Source organism: Pelobates fuscus, chromosome 11 (assembly GCF_036172605.1).
Source record: "Pelobates fuscus isolate aPelFus1 chromosome 11, aPelFus1.pri, whole genome shotgun sequence".
Lineage (NCBI taxonomy): Eukaryota > Metazoa > Chordata > Amphibia > Anura > Pelobatidae > Pelobates > Pelobates fuscus.
In genome coordinates, this window is record NC_086327.1 from 6,575,317 (window position 1) to 6,600,946 (window position 25,630).

The window sequence follows — 25,630 nt, forward strand, 5'->3', positions numbered from 1 at the left end:
TGCCAGATCCCTCAGAGAATCCGAAATCCATGCCATTAAACAAGCTGGCTGAGGCTGATAGGAATGCTGCTAACTAGTGACTTAGTTCTCCCATGTTGTTTATTACAAGATGCAAAAAGAAGGCAGCCAGTTTCCATAGCAACAGGCACTGTGGTCAAAATGGCTGCCTCCTTAGTTACTTAGATCCATGCATTCCCTAATTATTATGAAACTAATAAATACCCAGCTGTGTGTTCGTTATTTGTTTACTGAGAGCTTTATTCTCTAAACAGGGAATCGTAGAGAAGTGAAAAGTGAATTTCAAGCTGGGGGCACAGAAAGCTGCACAAGGGGATCATTAGATAGTGTTTGTCTATTGCAGGATACATGTCCCCACAGATACCGAGAATAACGAATGGCTTTTTTTTTTATTCGGAAAAAAAACGAAATAGTTAAATGTAGACATTCACCCGCTGTATCTACCTCTATCCTGGAATTGGTCGTCTCCATGTTAATCCCCGACAATTTGCAAATGAGAATCGGAAACAGGGAAGGTTAGGCATAAAAACCGTCACAGTTTTTCCTTTTTTTCACACCGAGAGTGTCCTCATCATAAAAATATCACGGAACTCGTTATACATTGGCCCGGTTGGTTCAGCCAAACTGACTATGGCGTACTAAAATATTGGAAACAAGGGATATCGAATTGCTCCCCATTTTTTTGAGTCAGTGGCAAAAATAAAAGTATTAAAAAGTGCACAATAAAAGAGTCAGAAAGGCAGCTAAGGCGAAATAAACCCAAAAAAGTGCAAAATTAAAATGCAACAAAACAAATGGATACGCAACACTCCTTGTACGTCCCCCAATATTTGTAATTGTACTCCTGAATGCAATGCGTGCTCTGGCTGTGCCAGATTCAGATCTTGGTGTCAATGATGACATCTTCAATGTACATATAAAGAAAACAGGTCATCACACAGAATAAAAAAGATAACAAGCTATAGAGGACTCACTGTGTTTTATTCAATGGTGTAATTACTGTACCGGAGGGGTGATATTTCCCCTTTAATGAATACAAACAGTAGAATAAGACCTGGGTTATAGATAGTAGTTCCTTATAGTTTTAGGTCATGGAATCTGTAATATTGCTGCGAGAGATATTAAACTATCTGTATCCCAGTTATTACGGGATACTACAATGGCTGTCAGCGCAGCAGGGGGCGTGTGGAGCGACGAGATCAGGGTGTGTGGAGCGGCAATCTATTAATATCTCCTCCTAGAATGAGCCGTGACCACTGCTAGCCATGATGGCGGTAATGAAACGATTTCTGCAAGGTGCGTGCGAACTGAGACGTTATAAGGATTCAGGCCTGCCAGGAGACGCCAATGATTTTCTGCAGTTACTGATTTTATGTCAGCTAGGCCGAGCACTATGGTGAAATCAATGGCTTCCAACGTGTAAATGTATTATGTTCAGAATTTCCATCCATTTATTTATTGAAACTTCTGTTTACTTGTAAGTTGGAGACATTGGTGTAACGGATCACCTGGCACCCCGACTGGGTACCTCCGTTGAAGAATGCTCCTAGAGCTTACAGAGGGCTCCAAGCGCTCCGCCAGACACCACAACCACCGTAGACCCCACGAACCGCTGCAGCTTGGTTGGGGTCTCGCCGTCTCCTACCCACCCTGGACCTACGACAAGGCTCCAGGTTCCAGTGGGTGAACCTCTACTCCAAGAGAGTGAAGCAGGAACAAGCTCTTAAAAGAGCTTAGTAGTGATTAGCTAAGGGAGCATGCAGAGCATAGCAATCCCTTGTAGTGATATAGCAATTCCCCCAATAAGAGACAGGACTGGCACATACAGCCTCTTTTATTCACATTCTACAAACATAGTACTGCCCACAGGGTTTTGAAGAACAAGCAATCAACACATTACAACACAGCTAACACTCCCATTCATTACATTAGAAATCCTCCCCTCTGCCTGTGATACAATTATCTCAACACAATAGACCACAGGCAGGTATATTCACTAAGGTAAAACAATTCATTTTCCATCACTGCCCTAACCCCACTTTTACACCCCATACCCCCACTACAGTCCCTATTCACTTACTACAGTCCTTACCGCCCACTGCAGTCCCATATCATTCCCACTACAGCCGCTCTACCCCAATTGCAGCCTGTATCACCCACACCACAGCCCCTTTCCGAAATTGTAGCCATCAACCTACTTCAACCACATACCCCCCACTACATTTCCTATCCCCCCCAATTACAGCCCATACCCTCCACTAAAGCCTCTGCATCTTCGCCTGTGTAGCCAAAACTCATTGCACTGGCCCTGTTCATGGGTTACCATAAATAACTCCCATTACTTGGAGCCAGACAGGACTGTACTTTATGCGGCTTGTGGCGAACAGAACCTCGCCACTGGTTTTTGGAGGGGCCTGCTTGCCAGCCTCGTGCCTCAGGACTATAGGCCAGGTCAGCGACTGTAAAGACCCATATTTTTCCCCCCTGGTTCAGCACTTTTCATAGAACCGAACGCTAGCTCATTGGCGGCCGTTCGCATGGACCAAAACCGCGAATAGACTTCAGGGGGACTTAGCCACTAATGCCCTGGAACTATTATCAGCATTAAAACTTCGCGGTTCCCGGTCGATCCCCCAGCGGCACTTAGTTGCGATTCTATGGAACTGTTTTCGTCAGGAAGACTTCGCTGTCTATCGTCTCGTGATTGTAGGAAACCGCTATACCAGCTATACTTGCTTTCGGATTGCTATACTGGCCGGTTGGGGTGACAGGTGGTCCGTCACACGGCTGAATGGAGGGGTGATGTGATTTGCGCTCAGTGTAGCTGATTTAAGACAGTGTTTATGTTGCACTGCCTGGAAATACCACAGGGAACGACTGAATGTCAATTAAGTGATTGCAGCTCAGAAGACTATTAATTATAGGTGAACTTATTAAGTGTTTTGTGTTTACTGCTGTCTCCAAGTAAATCATTCATGGGCTGTATCCTGGTTGTCCCCTCCTCTGTGGGAGAAACGGAAAACGGCTGCATTTTAATTTCACTGCTTCCTTTTCTGTGACAATTTGTAACCCAAAGATTTTCAATAAATAATTCCGAGTGCTGGTGATATTTGTAACTACAATTTAACCAGCATTATATAAATAAATTGGAGTCTGTAGAGAATATGCAATACTGTGAGCTTTATTGCTGTGGAGCTCTGTGACATACCCATACACACTGCACATTACTGTGAGTTTTATTGCTGTGGAGCTCTGTGATATACACATTGCATATTACTGTGAGTTTTATTGCTGTGGAGCTCTGTGATATACACATTGCACATTACTGTGAGCTTTATTGCTGTGGAGCTCTGTGATATACACACTGCACATTACTGTGAGCTTTATTGCTGTGGAGCTCTCTGATATACACATTGCACATTACTGTGAGTTTTATTGCTGTGGAGCTCTCTGATATACACATTGCACATTACTGTGAGTTTTATTGCTGTGGAGCTCTCTGATATACACATTGCACATTACTGTGAGTTTTATTGCTGTGGAGCTCTCTGATATACACATTGCACATTACTGTGAGTTTTATTGCTGTGGAGCTCTCTGATATACACATTGCACATTACTGTGAGTTTTATTGCTGTGGAGCTCTCTGATATACACATTGCACATTACTGTGAGTTTTATTGCTGTGGAGCTCTCTGATATACACATTGCACATTACTGTGAGTTTTATTGCTGTGGAGCTCTGTGATATACATACTGCACATTACTGTGAGTTTTATAGCTGTGGAGCTCTGTGATATACATACTGCACATTACTGTGAGCTTTATTGCTGTGGAGCTCTGTGATATACACACTGCACATTACTGTGAGCTTTATTGCTGTGGAGCTCTGTGATATACACATTGCACATTACCGTGAGTTTTATTGCTGTGGAGCTCTGTGATATACACACTGCACATTAATGTGAGCTGTATTGCTGTGGAGCTCTGTGATATACACACTGCACATTACTGTGAGCTTTATTGCTGTGGAGCTCTGTGATATACACATTGCACATTAATGTGAGCTTTATTGCTGTGGAGCTCTGTGATATACACATTGCACATTACTGTGAGTTTTATTGTGCGTGCGTGTGTATGTGTGTGAGCTGGGAAAACAAGGGGGCAGGACTCCATCTTGTCATTTAAAAAATATATATTTTATTGAGTTTTATATTTACTGAAATAAAGCGTTGGCTTGAGTAGTGGGATTTGTAGTTCAGCATCACCCTGTGGCTGCGGTTGTCCTGTGCTATAATGGTTGGTGATTTCCCCCCTTTAATGTGCCCCCCGCATTATCTGCCACTGTCTGTTCAGATTCAGCAGGCCTGGCTGTTGCTATAGAAACCGCTCCGGATTATGAGACCGAGCTGGATGTAATCTCTGTCTGAAAATACCTGTTCACCTCTCGGCATGCTGACCCGGCTCTGAAGGGCAGCACAGGTTAAACCTGCAGGCGCATTAAGTGACCCATCCTGTGGCGGCCTTGTCAGCGCCATTAACCCCTCGCCTCCCAGGAGACACGGCTACACATGGCATTAATGCTGGACAGGGCCGATAAGGGCCAGGGATCTACAGCCACAACCAGCCATGATATTTACCAACATTTTACATAAAATTGAAAAGGCTTGTTTGTTGTTTTATCAATCATTGCTGTCCTATCAGAACGTCAGAATAAGAAATACGGGGCGGGGCCTGACCTCCAACTGAATCAGTCGCATCGAGCTGCAGCTCCTCCGGGTAAATCACTAACCACACATTAAACAGGGTTTTAATGCTCCCTTTTCTGGCTGCAAACCTGCCCTCAAACCCGGGGAGCACTCTGCTACACATCGATACCTCACAAGCCTGAATCCTGCAGACACAGCCTGTGCGAGGATCCACTGCGGCCTGCAGTTTGTCGAGGTCGGGGAGGCGGCCGGTCCTCGGCCTCAACTTTGAGTCCACTGATCCAGAGCCCTGTTCCCCCCCCCTGGACCGGTGGGGGATATCCCGGTCCCCACTGGCATACTGTAGTGGTCACTCACAAGCAGGGGCCTCAAGCTGCTGGGAGGTCTGGTGAACCAAGAGCTATCCTGAGCTACCAGACGCAAACAAGTTCCTCCTAGCCTTCGATCACATCTGTGAGCTATTCTGGAAAAAGCTTCAGGCTGGGAGACTCACCTCCAACCCAGCTGGCCAGGCTGCGACCTCATGCCCAGCTACCCATCGACGCACACTCACACGAACCTGGCATCTCCCCAAAGGGACATTGCAGAAACGACGACATAAACTGCCAGCACGGAGGGCACACTTCCCTCGCCAGCACGGAGGGCACACTTCCAGCATCAAAGAGGATATCCTGAGCTCTCCACGACACACGACGGGAGATCAGAGGAAAGATCCTCGATATCCTGAGCTCTCCACGACAAACGACGGGAGCTCAGAGAGAAAGATCCCCGATATCCTGAGCTCTCCACGACACACGACAGGAGCTCAGAGCGAAAGATCCTCGATATCCTGAGCTCTCCACAACACACGATGGGAGCTCAGAGAGAAAGATCCCCGATATCCTGAGCTCTCCACTACACACGATGGGAGCTCAGAGAGAAAGATCCCCGATATCCTGAGCTCTCCACGACACATGACGGGAGCTCAGAGAGAAAGATCCCCAATATCCTGAGCTCTCCACGACACACGACGGGAGATCAGAGAGAAAGATCCCCGATATCCTGAGCTCTCCACGACACACGACGGGAGCTCAGAGAGAAAGAGCCTCGATATCCTGAGCTCTCCACGACACACGACGGGAGCTCAGAGAGAAAGATCCCCGATATCCTGAGCTCTCCACGACACATGACAGGAGCTCAGAGCGAAAGATCCCCGATATCCTGAGCTCTCCACGACACACGATGAGAGCTCAGAGAGAAAGATCCTCGGTATCCTGAGCTCTCCACGACACACGATGAGAGCTCAGAGAGAAAGATCCTCGGTATCCTGAGCTCTCCACGACACACGATGGAAGCTCAGAGAGAAAGATCCCCGATATCCTGAGCTCTCCACGACACAGGATGGGAGCTCAGAGAGAAAGATCCCCGATATCCTGAGCTCTCCACGACACAGAATGGGAGCTCAGAGAGAAAGATCCCCGATATCCTGAGCTCTCCACGGCACATGACGGGAGCTCAGAGAGAAAGATCCTCGATATCCTGAGCTCTCCACGACACACGACGGGAGCTCTGAGAGAAAGATCCCCAATATCCTGAGCTCTCCTCAACACACGGCAGGAGCTCAGAGAGAATGAACCCCGATATCCTGAGCTCTCCACTACACACGATGGGAGCTCAGAGAGAAAGATCCCCGATATCCTGAGCTCTCCACGACACACGACGGGAGCTCAGAGAGAAAGATCCCCGATATCCTGAGCTCTCCACGACACACGACGGGAGATCAGAGAGAAAGATCCTCGATATCCTGATCTCTCCACGACACACGACGGGAGCTCAGAGAGAAAGATCCCCGATATCCTGAGCTCTCCACGACACATGACGGGAGCTCAGAGCGAAAGATCCCCGATATCCTGAGCTCTCCACGACACACGATGAGAGCTCAGAGAGAAAGATCCTCGGTATCCTGAGCTCTCCACGACACACGATGAGAGCTCAGAGAGAAAGATCCTCGGTATCCTGAGCTCTCCACGACACACGATGGGAGCTCATAGAGAAAGATCCCCGATATCCTGAGCTCTCCACGACACAGGATGGGAGCTCAGAGAGAAAGATCCCCGATATCCTGAGCTCACCACGGCACACGACGGGAGCTCAGAGAGAAAGATCCTCGATATCCTGAGCTCTCCATGACACACGACGGGAGCTCTGAGAGAAAGATCCCCAATATCCTGAGCTCTCCTCAACACACGATGGGAGCTCAGAGAGAAGGCTCCTCGATATCCTGAGCTCTCCACGACACACGACGGGAGCACAGAGAGAAAGATCCCTGATATCCTGAGCTCTACACTACACACGATGGGAGCTCAGAGAGAAAGATCCTCGATGTCCTGAACTCTCCAAGACACGCGGGAGCTCAGAGAGAAAGATCCCCGATATCCTGAGCTCTCCACAACACACAACGGGAGCTCAGAGAGAAAGATCCCCGATATCCTGAGCTCTCCACAACACACAACGGGAGCTCAGAGAGAAAGATCCTCGATATCCTGAGCTCTCCATGACACATAACGGGAGCTCAGAGAGAAAGATTCCCGATATCCTGAGCTCTCCACGACACATACTAAGATATGTAACAGGGTTGATGTTCCAGGAGGGATAAGCCAAATGGCAAATGATTTAGGTAAACTAGAAAAATGGTCAGAGTTGTGGCAACTGACATTTAATGTGGATAAGTGTAAGATAATGCATCTTGGATGTAAAAACCCAAGGGCAGAGTACAGAATATTTTATAGACTCCTAACCTCAACATCTGAGGAAGGGGATTTAGGGGGGATTATTTCTGATGACTTAAAGGTAGGCAGACAATGTAATAGAGCAGCAGGAAATGCTAGCAGAATGCTTGGTTGTATAGGGAGAGGTATTAGCAGTAGAAAGAGGGAAGTGCTCATGCCATTGTACAGAACACTGGTGAGACCTCACTTGGAGTACTGTACACAGTACTGGAGACCCTATCTTCAGAAGGATATTGATACCTTAGAGAGAGTTCAAAGAAGGGCTACTAAACTGGTTCATGGATTGCAGGATAAAACTTACCAGGAAAGGTTAAAGGATCTTAACATGTATAGCTTGGAGGAAAGACAAGACAGGGGGGATATGATAGAAACATTTAAATACATAAAGGGAATCAACACAGTAAAGGAGGAGACTATATTTAAAAGAAGAAAAACTACCACAACAAGAGGACATAGTCTTAAATTAGAGGGACAAAGGTTTAAAAATAATATCAGGAAGTATTACTTTACTGAGAGGGTAGTGGATGCATGGAATAGCCTTCCAGCTGAAGTGGTAGATGTTAACACAGTAAAGGAGTTTAAGCATGCGTGGGATAGGCATAAGGCTATCCTAACTATAAGATAAGGCCAGGGACTAATGAAAGTATTTAGAAAATTGGACAGACTAGATGGGCCGAATGGTTCTTATCTGCCGTCACATTCTATGTTTCTATGTTTCACATGACTGGTGCTCAGAGAGCAAGATCCCTGATATACTGAGCTCTCCACAACATACGACGGGAGCTCCGAGAGAAAGATCATATCTCTCATTAAGAGAAGGAAGTCACTGACACTAGTCTCTTTATAAAGCCTTGGCAGAGGTTTGGGGACCTCATAGTGACATCTTCATTATAGCATTCTCTATACTTGTTCCCTGGCTTTTGCTGCATTACTTGGAGCGTGAGATGTGACAATAGGTGTGCGTTACCCTTCAGCTGCAAGTCACAACACAAGCAATGAGTCACACTATGTATTATGTTCTCCACCACCGCGAACCTTCATTCTGTTTAACATGACAAGGCAGTCACAATACTCAGACAAGCATCATTCAGAACAGAAGCGCATACAAAGATGTCTAACCTTGCCACTCCAGCATTTCCCAATAATAACTTGTTGCCATTTTTGAGTTTATAAAACTCTAGCCTTTAGGCTCAAAATATTGAGTCTTTATGGACTCCAAAATGGCAACATTTCTTCCTGCATCAACAAGCTATTGTTAATAACTAGTCTCATCTCTGAGATTAGAACAGCCACACTGTAGACATATAGCTATTCCATCTTGTTGAAGTGGTTATAGTGCATGGAGTCCCCTGGTGCTCTCCCTCCATTCAGTTTTAATGTGTTTTTGAGCACTTTAACAATGAGTGAGGGTCTCTGGCTTCCCATAACCGGAGGTGTGGCTAAGGCACAGATTACACACCTCCTTCTAGCCTGTCACAACCACCTGGGGTTTTGTAGTGGTGACGGAAGCCAATTGCGTCCCAATTGAGTCACATGAGTCCAGTATTGGATTGCAGAAGTTGGTGTGCCCAGGTTTGGGGTAGGTTTGACAGTAGTGCACACCTTCACATAATCATTGGGGTATATGTGTGGTTTTAAGGTGAAAAACAATTCACAGGCTGTGATGAATGATCGCAGTTCAGTCTTTTTTTTCAGTGAACTTGTCAGGCAAGGGAATGGCTGGCTCTGTAGGCGACAAATGGACAGCAGCTGGAGGTGAATCTGGAAGGGGTGCGGACTGCGGGTTCCATGTGGGCTTGGTTATTATGTCACACCTACCTGAGGTTTTATAGTGGTGATGGAACCCACATGCAGCAGAACAGCACTCCCTTACAATCACGACCCTCAGAAGCACCTGGAAGTGGGTACAGGGTCTTGAAAGGTCTGTAGTGGCACGGAGGCCTTTAATGGGTAGAAACCAAGCAAAGTATCCAAAAGCATGGCTGAACTGGGGATACAAAGCAGCCCTGGAAAAAATCAATGTCAGCCCCATACGTCATCGTGCTGTGTATTGTGTGTAATATATATAATATATAATGTGTTTATATATTACTCAATCATCTCGGATTGCAAGGCAGCTTTACATATTATTATCGGTATATTTATTTTTCTAATTCAAAATTTTTCACAGTAAAACATTTAACTATACAGTAAGCATACCCACATTCAGACACAGACAATCTCACTGTCACAAGCTCATTGATGCACAGGCTCACAGACAGACAATCTCATTGTTATACATACGCTCATTGCATAAAAAGACAAGCTCACTGATGCACACAAATAGGCTCACTGACAGACAATCTCACTGACACACACAGACAAGCTTATTGGTACACACACAAATTTAGTACAGACAAACTCTGACACGCACAGGCTTACTACAGACAAGCTCACGGTCACACACACACACACACATGCTCACTACAGACAAGCACACTGACACACACATGGTCATTACAGACAAGCTAACACACACATCCTCAGTACAGAAAAGCTTACACACACATGCTCCCTACAGAAAAGCTCACTGACACAAACATGCTCCCTACAGAAAAGCTCACTGGCATACACATGTTCACTACAGACAAGCTCACACACACATTCCCACTACAGACAAGCTCACTGACACCCACATGCTCACTACAGATAAGCACACTGACACACACATGCTCACTACAGATAAGCTCACTGACACACACATGCTCAATACAGACAAGCTCACTGTAACACACATGCTCACTACTGACAAGTTCACTGACACACACATGCTCACTACTGACAAGTTCACTGACATACACATGCTCAATACAAACAAGCTTACTGTAACACACATGCTCACTACAGACAAGCTCACTGACCCACACATACTTCCAACAGACAAGCTCACTGACACACACACATGCTTCCAACAGACTAGCCCACTGACACACACACAAGCTCACTCACTAGCAGTCACACACAAGCTAATTCAGGAGCAGGCGCACACAAGCTCACTCACTAGCAGGCACACACACAAGCTCACTCACTAGCAGGCACACACACACAAGCTCACTCACTAGCAGGCACACACAAGCTCACTCACTAGCAGGCACACACATACAGACACACACACAAGCTCACTCACTAGCAGGCACACACACACACAAGCTATACTCACTAGCAGGCACACACATGAACAAGCTCACTCACTAGCAGGCACACACATACAAACACACACACACAAGCTCACTCACCAGCAGACACACACACACACAAGCTCACTCACTAGCAGACAGGGCCGGTGCGTCCATAAGGTGGCACAGGTGGCTGCCTTAGGGTGCACGGGCTCTGGGGGCGCATGATTTAAGTTACCGGCAGGAGGGAAGCGCTCTTCTGGACCCCCGGCGCAGCTGTGGTATAATCAGAGATGGCGAGGGAGCTCTGCATACATCTTTGCCTATGTACCCAAAAATCCTTGCCCGGCCCTGTTAGCAGACATACACACACACCTGGTATACAGGGGTCTCCTTAAGCTAAACATTCAGGCAGTGACTCATATACAAGCAATCACTGTGTATTTCTCTTTAAAACAAATTAAAAGAACCTTTAACCACTAGAATTGTGATGATGAAGAAACTCCCTGCTTTGCACATAAGGGATTCTCTTGGAACCCTTTCTTTGCCAAGAGAATTGGAAAAACTACCTGGCTGCTTCCCTTTCACAATTTCAGAGCCGTATTGATCTTGGCCTATACATTAACTTGTTGGTGGGGTAAAATAAACAAAAATCTCTGAATTGGTGGAGATTTTGTCCCTAGGGGATAAAACTAAATCGGCTGAAGAGGAGCACAGCATGACACACTGTTTAGGGATCTTGCAGAGAGGAGGCGAGGAAAGGGTCTAGTTAGGGCTGTTGAAATAACCACAAACCACCCAAATTGTCTGCCTGATCTCAGGAAACCTCATCAGACCTGACCCAACTCCCTCATGTGTCAGTCTTTATTTTATTCATGAGTGGTCTAGGCACAATGGCACTGGGCTGCCCTGGAGCCCATTATTGTAAAGTTCCTCTTGCCCCACGACTGTGTCTTTTCATTTCCATATGGTTATTGTATCTCGTATACTCAGAGAGCACGTCTTAGCACTGAGTGCTGGGTTCCAGTTTAAAAGGATCTCACCTCACACACACGCTCACTCACTAGCAGGCACACACACACACACACGCATGCTCACTCACTAGCAGGCACACACATACAAGTACGCTCATTCACTAGCAGGCACACACACACACGCTCACTCACTAGCAGGCACACACACACACACACGCTCATTCACTAGCAGGCACACACACGCTCATTCATTAGCAGGCACACACACACACACACGCTCACTCACTAGCAGGCACACACATACAATCACTGTCATAGCTGAAGCTTACCTGGCACTGTCAGGTGAAGTTGCCATTTTGTGGGCTCTTCCTTCCAGTGAGGTCAGCAACGTGAGTGCGAGGGCGGAGCTTGTGTGAGGAAGGCAGAGCTTCTGTCCAAGAGGCGGGGCTTACTTGCAGGGGCCGGACATGTGGCCAGAACTTGCTGTACATTGTGCAGGGAGACTGACAGGTCTCCCTACGGCTGCACCCGCCCCCAGCTCCTCCCTCTTCACTCCCCTTTCCGAGGGGAAAATACTGAAAAGACATTAACCTAATGATTAGGGCTGTCTGCCTGGCCCCCAGGTTCCCAGAAATTTCCTGGTATCCCGGTGGGCCAGTCCAACCCTGTCCAAGAGGTGAAGAAGCAGGAGGCGTAGTCAACCAATCCGGGATCAGGTCAAGCAGCAGGCAAGGGTAGACGATAACGGAGCCAAGGATCAGGAACCAATAAGACAAGTAGGGAATCAGGGCAATAAGCAGGTATACAAGAGCAAGGAAAATAACCAAGCACTGACTGGAAGGCGTGCTTGGTTTCAATAGGGAGCCAGGAGGTGGCACACAGGAGCTATAAAAGGAGGTCAGGGACTCGGTGCCATCTTGACTTGCCTCACAGTCCCTGACCTGCTTCCTCTCGTCAGGGCCGCAACTCCTCCCCTCCCCCTCGCCTAGAACGCCAGGTCCGCTTGGCGGCCACCATTTTGCCATGACGGCATGCTTGCCGCGAACCTCGGCGGTAAGAGGGGGAGAAGGAGATACCTCAGCCCCAGAAGAGGGGACTTGGAGAGCTGCAACCTCCGCCATTCTGTCGCGAGGAAGCTGTGGGCGCCCAGGAGCAGATAAGTGACATAGCCATACCAATTCATACCAGCAATGGGTGCTGTGAAAGGCTGAAAGTGGTCAGCTGATCTCCCTTCCACTCTGCCTCTCCCATTGCTGTCTCCCCTGATCTCCCTTCCACTCTGCCTCTCCCATTGCTGTCTCCCCTGATCTCCCTTCCACTCTGCCTCTCCCAATGCTGTCTCCCCTGATCTCCCTTCCACTCTGCCTCTCCCATTGCTGTCTCCCCTGATCTCCCTTCCACTCTGCCTCTCCAATTGTTGTCTCCCCGATCTCCCTTCCACTCTGCCTCTCCCATTGCTGTCTCCTCTGATCTCCCTTCCACTCTGCCTCTCCCATTGCTGTCTCCCCTGATCTCCCTTCCACTCTGCCTCCCCCATTGCTGTCTCCCCTGATCTCCCTTCCACTCTGCCTCTCCCATTGCTGTCTCCCCTGATCTCCCATCCACTCTGCCTCTCCCATTGCTGTCTCCCCTGATCTCCTTTCCACTCTGCCTCTCCCATTGCAGTCTCCCCTGATCTCCCTTCCACTCTGCCTCTCCCATTGCTGTCTCCCCTGATCTCCCTTCCACTCTGCCTCCCCCATTGCTGTCACCCCTGATCTCCCTTCCACTCTGCCTCTCCCATTGCTGTCTCCCCTGATCTTCCTTCCACTCTGCCTCTCCCATTGCTGTCTCCTCTGATCTCCCTTCCACTCTGCCTCTCCCATTGCTGTCTCCCCTGATCTCCCTTACACTCTGCCTCTCCCATTGCTGTCTCCCCTGATCTCCTTTACACTCTGCCTCTCCCATTGCTGTCTCCCCTGATCTCCCTTCCACTCTGCCTCTCCCATTGCTGTCTCCCCTGATCTTCCTTCCACTCTGCCTCTCCCATTGCTGTCTCCTCTGATCTCCCTTCCACTCTGCCTCTCCCATTGCTGTCTCCCCTGATCTCCCTTACACTCTGCCTCTCCCATTGCTGTCTCCCCTGATCTCCTTTACACTCTGCCTCTCCCATTGCTGTCTCCCCTGATCTTCCTTCCACTCTGCCTCTCCCATTGCTGTCTCCCCTGATCTCCCTTCCACTCTGCCTCTCCCATTGCTGTCTCCCCTGATCTCCCTTCCACTCTGCCTCCCCCATTGCTGTCTCCCCTGATCTCCCTTCCACTCTGCCTCTCCCATTGCTGTCTCCCCTGATCTCCCTTCCACTCGGCCTCTCCCATTGCTGTCTCCCCTGATCTCCCTTCCACTCTGCCTCTCCCATTGCTGTCTCCCCTGATCTTCCTTCCACTCTGCCTCTCCCATTGCTGTCTCCCCTGATCTTCCTTCCACTCTGCCTCTCCCATTGCTGTCTCCCCTGATCTTCCTTCCACTCTGCCTCTCCCATTGCTGTCTCCCCTGATCTCCCTTCCACTCTGCCTCTCCCATTGCTGTCTCCCCTGATCTCCCTTCCACTCTGCCTCCCCATTGCTGTCTCCCCTGATCTCCCTTCCACTCTGCCTCTCCCATTGCTGTCTCCCCTGATCTTCCTTCCACTCTGCCTCTCCCATTGCTGTCTCCCCTGATCTCCCTTCCACTCTGCCTCTCCCATTGCTGTCTCCCCTGATCTCCCTTCCACTCTGCCTCCCCCATTGCTGTCTCCCCTGATCTCCCTTCCACTCTGCCTCTCCCATTGCTGTCTCCCCTGATCTCCCTTCCACTCGGCCTCTCCCATTGCTGTCTCCCCTGATCTCCCTTCCACTCTGCCTCTCCCATTGCTGTCTCCTCTGATCTTCCTTTCACTCTGCCTCTCCCATTGCTGTCTCCCCTGATCTTCCTTCCACTCTGCCTCTCCCATTGCTGTCTCCCCTGATCTTCCTTCCACTCTGCCTCTCCCATTGCTGTCTCCCCTGATCTCCATTCCACTCTGCCTCTCCCATTGCTGTCTCTCCTGATCTCCCTTCCACTCTGCCTCCCCATTGCTGTCTCCCCTGATCTCCTTTACACTCTGCCTCTCCCATTGCTGTCTCCCCTGATCTTCCTTCCACTCTGCCTCTCCCATTGCTGTCTCCCCTGATCTCCCTTCCACTCTGCCTCTCCCATTGCTGTCTCCCCTGATCTCCCTTCCACTCTGCCTCCCCCATTGCTGTCTCCCCTGATCTCCCTTCCACTCTGCCTCTCCCATTGCTGTCTCCCCTGATCTCCCTTCCACTCGGCCTCTCCCATTGCTGTCTCCCCTGATCTCCCTTCCACTCTGCCTCTCCCATTGCTGTCTCTCCTGATCTTCCTTCCACTCTGCCTCTCCCATTGCTGTCTCCCCTGATCTTCCTTCCACTCTGCCTCTCCCATTGCTGTCTCCCCTGATCTTCCTTCCACTCTGCCTCTCCCATTGCTGTCTCCCCTGATCTCCCTTCCACTCTGCCTCTCCCATTGCTATCTCCCCTGATCTCCCTTCCACTCTGCCTCCCCATTGCTGTCTCCCCTGATCTCCCTTGCACTCTGCCTCTCCCATTGCTGTCTCCCCTGATCTTCCTTCCACTCTGCCTCTCCCATTGCTGTCTCCCCTGATCTCCCTTCCACTCTGCCTTTCCCATTGCTGTCTCCCCTGATCTCCCTTCCACTCTGCCTCCCCATTGCTGTCTCCCCTGATCTCCCTTCCACTCTGCCTCTCCCATTGCTGTCTCCCCTGATCTTCCTTCCACTCTGCCTCTCCCATTGCTGTCTCCCCTGATCTCCCTTCCACTCTGCCTCTCCCATTGCTGTCTCCCCTGATCTCCCTTCCACTCTGCCTCCCCCATTGCTGTCTTCCCTGATCTCCCTTCCACTCTGCCTCTCCCATTGCTGTCTCCCCTGATCTCCCTTCCACTCGGCCTCTCCCATTGCTGTCTCCCCTGATCTCCCTTCCACTCTGCCTCTCCCATTGCTGTCTCCCCTGATCTTCCTTTCACTCTGCCTCTCCCATTGCTGTCTCCCCTGATCTTCCTTCCACTCTGCCTCTCCCATTGCTGTCTCCCCTGATCTTCCTTCCACTCTGCCTCTCCCATTGCTGTCTCCCCTGATCTCCCTTCCACTCTGCCTCTCCCATTGCTGTCTCTCCTGATCTCCCTTCCACTCTGCCTCCCCATTGCTGTCTCCCCTGATCTCCCTTCCACTCTGCCTCTCCCATTGCTGTCTCCCCTGATCTTCCTTCCACTCTGCCTCTCTCTGACCACAGATTGTACACACTGCATCCAGCTTTGTTCTGCAAAATTCACAGTTCTATAGGAGAAGTGGAGTAATTGCTGTCTCCCCTGATCTCCCTTCCACTCTGCCTCCCCCATTGCTGTCTCCCCTGATCTCCCTTCCACTCTGCCTCTCCCATTGCTGTCTCCCCTGATCTTCCTTCCACTCTGCCTCTCCCATTGCTGTCTCCTCTGATCTCCCTTACACTCTGCCTCTCCCATTGCTGTCTCTCCTGATCTCCCTTACACTCTGCCTCTCCCATTGGTGTCTCCCCTGATCTCCCTTACACTCTGCCTCTCCCATTGCTGTCTCCCCTGATCTCCCTTACACTCTGCCTCTCCCATTGCTGTCTCCCCTGATCTTCCTTCCACTCTGCCTCTCCCATTGCTGTCTCCCCTGATCTCCCTTCCACTCTGCCTCTCCCATTGCTGTCTCCCCTGATCTCCCTTCCACTCTGCCTCCCCCATTGCTGTCTCCCCTGATCTCCCTTCCACTCTGCCTCCCCCATTGCTGTCTCCCCTTATCTCCCTTCCACTCTGCCTCTCCCATTGCTGTCTCCCCTGATCTCCCTTCCACTCTGCCTCTCCCATTGCTGTCTCCCCTGATCTTCCTTCCACTCTGCCTCTCCCATTGCTGTCTCCCCTGATCTCCCTTCCACTCTGCCTCTCCCATTGCTGTCTCCCCTGATCTCCCTTCCACTCTGCCTCTCCCATTGCTGTCTCCCCTGATCTTCCTTCCACTCTGCCTCTCCCATTGCTGTCTCCCCTGATCTTCCTTCCACTCTGCCTCTCCCATTGCTGTCTCCCCTGATCTTCCTTCCACTCTGCCTCTCCCATTGCTGTCTCCCCTGATCTCCCTTCCACTCTGCCTTTCCCATTGCTGTCTCCCCTGATCTCCCTTCCACTCTGCCTCCCCATTGCTGTCTCCCCTGATCTCCCTTCCACTCTGCCTCTCCCATTGCTGTCTCCCCTGATCTTCCTTCCACTCTGCCTCTCCCATTGCTGTCTCCCCTGATCTCCCTTCCACTCTGCCTCTCCCATTGCTGTCTCCCCTGATCTCCCTTCCACTCTGCCTCCCCCATTGCTGTCTTCCCTGATCTCCCTTCCACTCTGCCTCTCCCATTGCTGTCTCCCCTGATCTCCCTTCCACTCGGCCTCTCCCATTGCTGTCTCCCCTGATCTCCCTTCCACTCTGCCTCTCCCATTGCTGTCTCCCCTGATCTTCCTTTCACTCTGCCTCTCCCATTGCTGTCTCCCCTGATCTTCCTTCCACTCTGCCTCTCCCATTGCTGTCTCCCCTGATCTTCCTTCCACTCTGCCTCTCCCATTGCTGTCTCCCCTGATCTCCCTTCCACTCTGCCTCTCCCATTGCTGTCTCTCCTGATCTCCCTTCCACTCTGCCTCCCCATTGCTGTCTCCCCTGATCTCCCTTCCACTCTGCCTCTCCCATTGCTGTCTCCCCTGATCTTCCTTCCACTCTGCCTCTCTCTGACCACAGATTGTACACACTGCATCCAGCTTTGTTCTGCAAAATTCACAGTTCTATAGGAGAAGTGGAGTAATTGCTGTCTCCCCTGATCTCCCTTCCACTCTGCCTCCCCCATTGCTGTCTCCCCTGATCTCCCTTCCACTCTGCCTCTCCCATTGCTGTCTCCCCTGATCTTCCTTCCACTCTGCCTCTCCCATTGCTGTCTCCTCTGATCTCCCTTACACTCTGCCTCTCCCATTGCTGTCTCTCCTGATCTCCCTTACACTCTGCCTCTCCCATTGGTGTCTCCCCTGATCTCCCTTACACTCTGCCTCTCCCATTGCTGTCTCCCCTGATCTCCCTTACACTCTGCCTCTCCCATTGCTGTCTCCCCTGATCTTCCTTCCACTCTGCCTCTCCCATTGCTGTCTCCCCTGATCTCCCTTCCACTCTGCCTCTCCCATTGCTGTCTCCCCTGATCTCCCTTCCACTCTGCCTCCCCCATTGCTGTCTCCCCTGATCTCCCTTCCACTCTGCCTCCCCCATTGCTGTCTCCCCTTATCTCCCTTCCACTCTGCCTCTCCCATTGCTGTCTCCCCTGATCTCCCTTCCACTCTGCCTCTCCCATTGCTGTCTCCCCTGATCTTCCTTCCACTCTGCCTCTCCCATTGCTGTCTCCCCTGATCTTCCTTCCACTCTGCCTCTCCCATTGCTGTCTCCCCTGATCTCCCTTCCACTCTGCCTCTCCCATTGCTGTCTCCCCTGATCTCCCTTCCACTCTGCCTCCCCCATTGCTGTCTCCCCTGATCTCCCTTCCACTCTGCCTCTCCCATTGCTGTCTCCCCTGATCTTCCTTCCACTCTGCCTCTCTCTGACCACGGATTGTACACACTGCATCCAGCTTTGTTCTGCAAAATTCACAGTTCTATAGGAGAAGCGGAGTAATTTCATACAGAGCATAAAACCTCAGCGAGATTATCAGCCTCTTGATTAAATTGTTTCACAATAATCCCCACAGCCCATGTCTAACCTCTCCCCCTCCTTCATTTACTGAATGTGTTTTTATTTTTAACCTGGTAAATGATTAACCAGATGTTTCTCTGTATTACATCCAGGCAGCCATGACATGTCATAGGAACTAACAGCGGTTACAGAGGTTAATTCTCCCAACCCCTAACTTCACCTTCCAGTCTTTCTACTGACCAGATGTTAAACCATAGAGTCTATCTCAGATCTTTAAACCGCTCAGTCTTTCTCTCTTTTTATACCGCTCAGTCTGTCTCTTTTTATACCGCTCAGTCTGTCTCTCCTCTTTAAACCGCTCAGTCTGTCTCTCTTTTTATACCGCACAGTCTGTCTCTTTTTATACCGCTCAGTCTGTCTCTCTTTTTATACCGCTCAGTCTGTCTCTTTTTATACCGCTCAGTCTGTCTCTCCTCTTTAAACTGCTCAGTCTGTCTCTCTTTTTATACCACACAGTCTGTCTCTCTTTTTATACCGCTCAGTCTGTCTCTTTTTATACCGCTCAGTCTGTCTCTCCTCTTTAAACCGCTCAGTCTGTCTCTCTTTTTATACCGCACAGTCTGTCTCTCTTTTTATACCGCTCAGTCTGTCTCTCTTTTTATACCACACAGTCTGTCTATTTATACCGCACAGTCTGTCTCTCTTTTTATACCGCTCAGTCTGTCTCTTTTTATACCACTCAGTCTGTCTCTCTTTTTATACCGCTGTCTGTCTCTCTTTTTATACCGCACAATCTGTCTCTCTTTTTATACCGCTCAGTCTGTCTCTTTTTTTATACCGCTCAGTCTGTCTCTCCTCTTTATACCGCACAGTCTGTCTCTCTTTTTATACCGCTCAGTCTGTCTCTCCTTTTTATACCGCTCAGTCTGTCTCTCTTTTTATACCGCTCAGTCTGTCTCTTTTTATACCGCTCAGTCTGTCTCTCCTCTTTAAACTGCTCAGTCTGTCTCTCTTTTTATACCACACAGTCTGTCTCTCTTTTTATACCGCTCAGTCTGTCTCTTTTTATACCGCTCAGTCTGTCTCTCCTCTTTAAACCGCTCAGTCTGTCTCTCTTTTTATACCGCACAGTCTGTCTCTCTTTTTATACCGCTCAGTCTGTCTCTCTTTTTATACCACACAGTCTGTCTATTTATACCGCACAGTCTGTCTCTCTTTTTATACCGCTCAGTCTGTCTCTTTTTATACCACTCAGTCTGTCTCTCTTTTTATACCGCTGTCTGTCTCTCTTTTTATACCGCACAATCTGTCTCTCTTTTTATACCGCTCAGTCTGTCTCTTTTTTTATACCGCTCAGTCTGTCTCTCCTCTTTATACCGCACAGTCTGTCTCTCTTTTTATACCGCTCAGTCTGTCTCTCCTTTTTATACCGCTCAGTCTGTCTCTCTTTTTTATACCGCTCAGTCTGTCTCTCTTTTTTATACCGCTCAGTCTGTCTCTGGCAATTAAGTGGTGGGTGTATCGTGGCTTCCTATTCTGGAAAGTCTCTATACAGTCTTTAAACCAGTGAGTCTAACTCATTAACCTGGTGTGTCAATATCTCAGGTTTACACCGGTCAGTTTACATCAAACCTTTAAAGTCTCCTTCCAGTCGTTAAACCTGTGAGTTTATCTTCTTATATCATATATCTTGTGTTTATGAGATCACTGCGTGCATGTCCCCAAGGCCCAGCTGCTTATTCTCCATCATTGTGTAGATTTTTGATCTGCTAGACATTGAACTGCAATCCATAGAAAACTTGGCTCGCATTCACAGAATATGCGAAACAATATAACGGCACAATATATCTTCAATACCTGTTCAAACCTGAGGGTCACATGTCGAATTCCCAGCAGAGCAAACTTGTTGATCAGTTACTTGTTAAACTGTTGTTCTGTAGAACTTACTGGCTGGGAGTGTTGGGAAACAATTTCACATCCTATAATAATTAAAAATGGTCACTTCCGTTCCATATGAAATTCTGACAAAACCCCTGTCTGAAAGATTAAGGGTAGTACGTTGTCCACCAAATATCACTTTAATGAAAACATATTTTTAGTGACACTAGAATACGGATTTAAAATATGCATAAAGAGAAATGACACAAGGTGAGACGAGAGGAAAAACACCTCTCCAAAATCCCACGTACAAATTCACAGTAGCAGAAGGCACGGAGGTCTGAATGTTCTTTACCCACAGAAAGAAATGCAGATTAATCATACCTTGTGCACGGATTGAAATAAACAGTGTATATCTGATTCCACATCTAGCCTTCCCGAGACAGCAGGCGACTTGTAAAATAAATTCTAAACTTGAAGTCAATGTCGGCGGCAGGAAATCGCATCAGAGAGCAAGTTAGTCCATATCTAATATCGGACCAAAAGGATTTCTTTCATGGGTCTCTTAGTGAATCATAATTTGAGGTTCTCATATCTTCCTGTACGTTTATGGGCGTACATTACAAATGCAGGGTGTAACGGCTAATGGATCATTTAAACACAGTATATCTCAATGAGCGCAGTCTATACAGGAAGACAAATCGCACAAGTTTAAGTATTTATACGCATATATAAATGATACAGAAGAATAGACTAAGAAAAAAGCGTCACGTACAGAGTAACGGGGAGATTGGTACTGTAAAGCTCGAGCAACGAGGATAAAGTATGCGAGATTCCCATACAGATACAGACTGAACCTCATATCTAAGACTGAAATCAATTTAAACATAAAGAAAGTCATCAATAAAATGCAACCCACCAGGCAATAACACAGACACACAGCCCAGACACAAAAACTCCAATAAATAACCTCAAACACAAGATTCCCCAACCCCATGCATAGAACCAAACCCCAGTTTTTTAAAATAGACCCCACCCGTAGATCCCTTAAAAGCCATGTACAAGGTGTCACTTGGCTGTTTAACTCGGCTGTATCTCACAGAGAGCCCAGGCACAGCGTGAGAAGGTAGAACAGGCTCACCATCGTGCACACACCGGGAGAACAGGCTCACCATCGTGCACACCGGGAGAACAGGCTCACCATCGTGCACACACTGGGAGAACAGGCTCACCATCGTGCACACACCAGGAGAACAGGCTCACCATCGTACACACACCGGGAGAACAGGCTCACCATCGTGCACACACCGGGAGAACAGGCTCACCATCGTGCACACACCAGGAGAACAGGCTCACCATTGTGCACACATCGGGAGAACAGGCTCACCATCGTGCACACACCGGATGAACAGGCTCACCATCGTGCACACACCGGGAGAACAGGCTCAACATCGTGCACACACCGGGAGAACAGGCTCGCCATCGTGCACACACCGGGAGAACAGGCTCGCCATCGTGCACACACTGGGCGAACAGGCTCACCATCGTGCACACTGGGAGAACAGGCTCACCATCGTGCACACACCGTGAGAAAAGGCCCACCATTGTTCACACACCGGGAGAACAGGCTCACCATCATGCACACACCAGGAGAACAGGCCCACCATCGTTCCCACACCGTGAGAACAGGCCCACCATCGTTCACACACCGGGAGAACAAGCTCACCATCGTACACACACCGGGAGAAAAGGCTCACCATCGTGCACACACCAGGAAAACAGGCTCACCATCGTGCACAGACACCAGGAAAACAGGCTCACAATCGTGCGCACACCGGGAAAACAGGCTCACAATCGTGCACACAGCTGGAAAACAGGCTCACAATTGTGCACACACTGGGAGAACAGGCTCACCATCTTTCACACACTGGGAGAACAGGCTCACCATCGTTCACACACCAGGAGAACAGGCTCATCATCGTTCACACACCGGGAAAACAGGCTCACCATCGTTCACACACCGGGAGAACAGGCTCACCATTGTTTACACACCGGGAGAACAAGCTCCCAATCTTTCACACACCGGGAGAACAGGCTCACCATCGAACACACACCGGGAGAACAGGCTCACCGTCGTTCATACACCGGGAGAACAGGCTCACCATCGTTCACACACCGGGAGAACAAACTGGATATCATTCTTGCACAGGGACACCAGACTGACCAACATGCCCACACCGGGAAAAGAAACTGACAAGTGTGCACAAAAGGAGAACAGATTGACCAGCGTACACACAGTAAAACCAGACTGAATGATGTGTACTCATGGAGATCTGACTGACTAGCATGCACCACTTCTTTAGGGCGTTATATAATAGGTTACAAGCTTTTTAAAGTTTTCAAAGCTGTGATGCAGAGCTCACAATCTTTTTTTAGGGGTGGAGGATTTAAGACACTATTCTGTATTGATGACTCCAGCTTCTTTATCTGCCTCTTACTGCCATAGACTCTCAGTGTGCATATGGTGGTGGTGATGTGATATGGTGGTGGCGGCCCTCTATGACAGACGTACAAGTCATGCACTGAGTGTTGGCACTTTGACATTAAGAGTGAGTCAGTACATCTTCCACAGCAGACACCTGGTTACCCCTTGGGAAGCAAGGACTGGCATAGAACATACAGGAAGCACCGGCAGATGGGTGCATTCCGAGCCCACATGCAGAAGCATAACCCAACTCACAGACACCTGCAATTTACACAACACGCAAACCATACATGTCATTTATGCTGGCATCTAGACCGCCCTACACACTGCTTGGATTGTAGCATAAGACATTAAACTGTAGGTTCTCATCCCAGTGCCGGAGCAACACGAAGAGCTGCTGGGCTGCGGACTTTACCGTGGCCAGAGTACGTCCCTCAGGGATCTGCTGTCTACACAACCATCTATCAGCCTTGGCTGCGAGCAGCTCCCACTCAATAAAATACGCAGCTGAGCTGTTCTCCAGCCAGGCCAGAGCCACTGCTGTTGCCCAAACCATGCTTTCTGGCTGTGACCTCCGTTGTTCCTCAATATTTTCCATCCAAGACTGCAGCTCACTGGTATCTGACTCTGACCCCAGCCCACTATCTGTGTGAGTGGATGAAGAGTCTTGGGTACTCTCTGGAGAAGAGAAGCGCCTCAGAGATAAGACCGGAAGGGATAGTTCATTTTCTGTCTTGAAAAGGCGAGAAGGACTCTCAGCCGAACTGCTCGACAAGTGTCGGGTACGTGTTTGTTCACCAACTTCTTCACCAAACCCATTGACAGTGCCGTGGTAATCTGTTTCTGGTGCCAATAAATGTGAAGTGCCGGCAGGGAGGTGCACTTCCTTCCTAGATGGAGAAGACCCATGAGACAGTGGACTCAGAGCAGCACGGTGACTGTTAAAAGGAGATGTCCACTTCAGCTTCTCCAAAGGGATGTTGGTGGCATCAGCAAAGGCTTGCGTGAGCAGGAAAGCACCACACGCCAGCTGCAGCGAGACCTACACAGTGTATGCAACAAACAGAGAATGACACTGGTTCTATCAATGTCTGCAGAAACTGGTGGATAATCAAAATGAATTCAACTTATAAGATAACCAATTAAAATTTTGATTAAGCGCTATCGTGTCAGTAATGTGTATGACTGGCCTTGGATGACAAGGATGGTTAAATAATAATAAAAAATGTTTTTGGTAAATTGAAGCCGGTGAATGTTATCATCTTGGTTTTTTAATTTACAATAAGTGTTTCAAACACATACAAGAGGTTTTATTCACTAAAATGAACTGAATGGAAATTTTGCGTTTTTCACTTCTGTTATCCAACCCGATTGTCTAATCACGATGAAATGTTCAGGGAGGACCCCACATACCACTAGCAATGCCCTTTTTTATTAAAACCATGTTATGTGTCTCACACCTACCAGAGGCAAATAGTCAATATTCTTCTCAACTTCACTCTCTTCACCACTTTTCCCTGGAGATTTGATCATAAATCCTTTGGCGGCTCGAGTTAGGAGTCTAGTCTTGTTTAAGCTTAACCTGGAATAAGACATAGAATGAAGAATTGTCCTGGCACCTTGGCATGGTGTCTCCAGGGAAACACAAGGAGGGTCTTACCTGGCTGCAAAGAGACTTTCGATGGACCTCTGGGAATGTGATGAGGAGACGCTAGGACTTCTCTGAGGAGCTAAAAGATGAAAGCAATATCTGACTTTATCCACCTGGCATTGTACCAGTGATGTTTAACCTTGCTTCTGGAGACATTTATAAACAACGTAATATTATGCCAGACTCTAAAATGGCCGAGAATTATGGGAAATGTAGCTCATGATCACCTCACAGTAGTTAACCATCACTGTTCTATAAGGTCAGGAATTCACTTCTCCATTTATTGAAGAATGTCCAGTGACCATGGATTATCAGTGAGTTAGAATAATTCTGGTGTAACGTTCTAAAGTGGAGCACTCAGTATGGACGTTCCATTGGTTTCCATGGTGATTGCTCCATTTTTAGAATGTTACTCCAAGTAATTTTCCTTAGAACAGCTCTAAATGTGCCTAATACTAGGTGTTTCCAGGAGAACTGTTGTATTTACAGGGTTATTCACTAAATTGAGAATTTAAAATGTTAAGCCAGAGTAGCTGAGCTCAAACCATAGTCTTAGAGATTTTCTCCAATTTGATTATTTTGGCCTTAAATTTGAAATTCGCTTTAGTGAACAAGCCTGGCTAGTCTAGTAACAGCACCCACCTTGTGGAAAACTGCACCTTTCCCATCCAGACGAAACTGGGGTGGTACAAGGAGATGCTGCATTCTCGTCCGTATCTGCAGGAAGATATGGATTGTGAACAAGTACTTCATGCTTCCTCTGGGTGAGGTGTTTTTTCTATTTATCTAACTCTTTTAATGAATTGTGGGATACCTATCACACAATATTCATTTATAATTTAGTATTTTACGCTCATAGATCTTAGGTTTGTAGTAGATGCTGTGGAAGGGCAGGTTCTTACTGTAAAAACGATCATCTGATGAATCTGAGACACAGGTGGACTGGGACCTCCCGAGGCCGATGGAGAAACCTCGTAAGCGACGGCTTCCTGAATTTAGGCTGCGCTGGGAACCCTGCCTGAGAGCAGCACCTAGCAGGGAAGGAGTGGATCCTCCTCAGTCAGTAGAAGAGGCCTCCAGACAAAGACAGAGAGAGAAAGAGGACCAGACGAGAGACTCACAGTTAACAAGACAGAAGGATGGGTCATTGGAAACGGTGGGATTAGAGAGACTGGACACAGGAGGGAAGACAAAATAAAGGCCAACAAGACCAGGGCACGGCATGAT

General features: G+C 48.5%; 1 protein-coding gene across 1 annotated transcript in view; it reads right to left on the minus strand.

Annotated features, from left to right (window-relative positions):
- Positions 1–20,499: 20,499 nt before the first annotated feature.
- VWA5B1 (von Willebrand factor A domain containing 5B1) overlaps positions 20,500–25,630 on the minus strand; it is a 152,263-nt gene continuing 147,132 nt past the window's right edge. Inside the window, exons 18-22 of the mRNA XM_063437221.1 lie at positions 25,306–25,434; positions 25,046–25,120; positions 24,413–24,482; positions 24,217–24,334; positions 20,500–23,794 (exon numbers count right to left, since the gene is read on the minus strand). Coding sequence (XP_063293291.1) covers positions 23,072–23,794; positions 24,217–24,334; positions 24,413–24,482; positions 25,046–25,120; positions 25,306–25,434 — 1,115 coding nt within the window. The 3' untranslated portion in view covers positions 20,500–23,071. The remainder of the gene's footprint in view (positions 23,795–24,216; positions 24,335–24,412; positions 24,483–25,045; positions 25,121–25,305; positions 25,435–25,630) is intronic.